At 43.5% G+C, this 2,285-nt stretch overlaps 1 protein-coding gene across 1 annotated transcript; it reads right to left on the minus strand.

Moving 5' to 3' along the window:
• Positions 1-364: 364 nt before the first annotated feature.
• On the minus strand, positions 365-1,165 carry LOC309562485 (G-protein coupled receptor family C group 6 member A-like; the record flags this gene model as incomplete). Its single annotated transcript, XM_082266714.1, has 1 exon — positions 365-1,165. The coding sequence occupies one exon, from the start codon at positions 1,163-1,165 to the stop codon at positions 365-367; it is 801 nt and encodes a 266-aa protein (XP_082122840.1).
• Positions 1,166-2,285: the final 1,120 nt, after the last annotated feature.

A 2,285-nucleotide genomic window follows, 5' to 3' on the forward strand; every position in this document is an offset into this window, starting at 1 on the left:
TCTTTTATATCAGACCAATTAAGTGGGTAATATATTACATATGAATGCCCTAAAAGTAACTAAAATTGCATAATTTGACTAAAAATAAAAGATTGCATTTGGTAAAACATTGCACTAGTATCATCTGATAGAAAAAGATGATACAGCAAGCATTGTTCCTCCAGGGTCTCTGCTTTCATAAAATATACTGTTTGGGGGTTTTACATAATCTTCAGGCCTAAAATTATTTTTTAAACGTGTGCAAAAATAAAATAAAAAGCTCCAACAGTGAACTTATTAAGCACCTCTAAACTAAACATGAACCTAAATTGGGGGTGATGTTTGTGTGGTGGAAAGACGTGTCTGGGCACATTGTGTTCCAATACTAAACAGACCGAGTATAAAAAGATACGAGGAAACTTTCATTGAACCCTCTCACCTTATACTTTAGTGTGTGTGGATTTATTTCAGATTTTTTGTTCTTTATTTTAAAAGAGAAATCCATGTCATGTAATACTTGAGCCAAAATGTAGACTGAGATAAACACTCTATAGTATGTGTCATCATCAGAAAAATATAACCCAGGTGGAAATGTCTCCAAACTGCAGTTCCTAACAGAATATCGAGTTGAGCATGGAATAAGGACATTTTTCATTTGGTTTTTTGAAAAGCATCTACAATGAGTTATGAGAATATCCTCCATCAGGGGGTCATTTAAGTGGCTGGAAAGATTAAAACTTTTAAAATATTCCTGCATTCTTGTTATGTACATATAGGGGGATGAGAACACCAAGCTGCAGTTACTGATATGAAAAAAAAATATGACACTCATTGACCAAGAATCTGGTAGAATAAATGTTTTCTCCGTGTGATAAGGGATATGATTATACAAAAACTTGTAAAAAGTCATACTAACTGAGCCACAAATAATAAGAACTTCCGTAGTTGAGGTATGCAGCTCTGGAGGAAATGTTTTAGAATTCTTTTTAGACACCAGAATCTTGAATTCAATACAAATTCCATGATTAGATAAATGTTTGCTGAGTTGTCGGATCTCCCTCTCTCCGTATTCATCATCAGATGTAAGGATCCCGACCCAGTTCCACTTCATCCTTTCCAGTAACTTTGCTATGGCCACATATTGCATCTCATCATCCGGAACTGTCCGGAAAAAGTTTGGATACATCTTTCTATCACTCAGTAAAGTGTCTCTGGCTCCATAACTAATCTAGGAAGAAAGAAAGCCGTCTGTATAAATAATGTGCAACTCTTAATATCTAAATGGAATAAAAGAAAATCTTAAAAATGTTAATTTTTTTTTTTTTAGAGAGCAACAAACAGAAGTTGTCATCTGAGCTTTCTATAATAGGGATGAGCGAACCCGAACTGTAAAGTTCCTCGATCGTACCGGACTTTAGGGTTTTTTGGTACCCGGACCCGAACCCGAACATTTTACTGTATGTTCGGAATCGAGTTTGGTGTTCGGCAATTTAATTGTGCATTTAAAAAAGCTGCAGGGCAGCCAATCAACAAGCGTTTAACTCGTGTGCCCTTAGAAGCCATCACAGCCATGCCCACTAATGGCATGGCTGTGATTGGCCAGTGCAGCATGTGACCCAACCAGGGGCGTACTGCGACTGTGGCCAGAATGGCGCCCGCCAGGGGCGCAGGCCGAGGGAGCGCACAAAAACATTGGCACTTTAGCAGTGAATTACCGCTCCTCCGTTCAGCCTGCGCCCCCGGAGGCCAGCACCCCCACTTTTTCTTCACCTCGCCTTCCAAACATCATATTTCCAGCTTTAGATGTGTTCTGGCCACGCCCCCTGCTCTGTGTTTTTACTCACTCGAATGTGACTGTCCCTGTCCACCTGGCTGCTCACGGCTGCTGAGATGAGCGCCGGAGCACGTTCCTGCGAGATGCTGCAGCTGTACTAATTGGAGGTGAGGGGGAGTGTGCCCCGTGGCAGGTTAACAGGGGGGGAGAGTGTGTGTCTGCGGGGACCCGGGCCAGGATGCGGTAAGGTAGGATGGAGACTTTATCACCGAGCACCATAATGGTACAAGGACCGGGGGCGGTGTATCGGGTCCTGTCACTACCTCTCACTCCCTGTCACCCACCCTCTCTCCCTGTCACCCCTCTCACTCCCTGCCACCACTCTCACTCCCTGTCACCCCCTCTCTCTCCCTGTCACCCCCTCTCACACCCTGTCATCCCCCCTCACACCCTGTCACCCACCCCTACTCCCTATCACCCCCCTCTCACTCCCTGTCACCCTCCTCTCACTCCCTTTCACCTCCTTTTACTC

Source organism: Pelophylax lessonae (assembly GCF_965119305.1).
Source record: "Pelophylax lessonae genome assembly, chromosome: 1".
Taxonomy (NCBI): domain Eukaryota; kingdom Metazoa; phylum Chordata; class Amphibia; order Anura; family Ranidae; genus Pelophylax; species Pelophylax lessonae.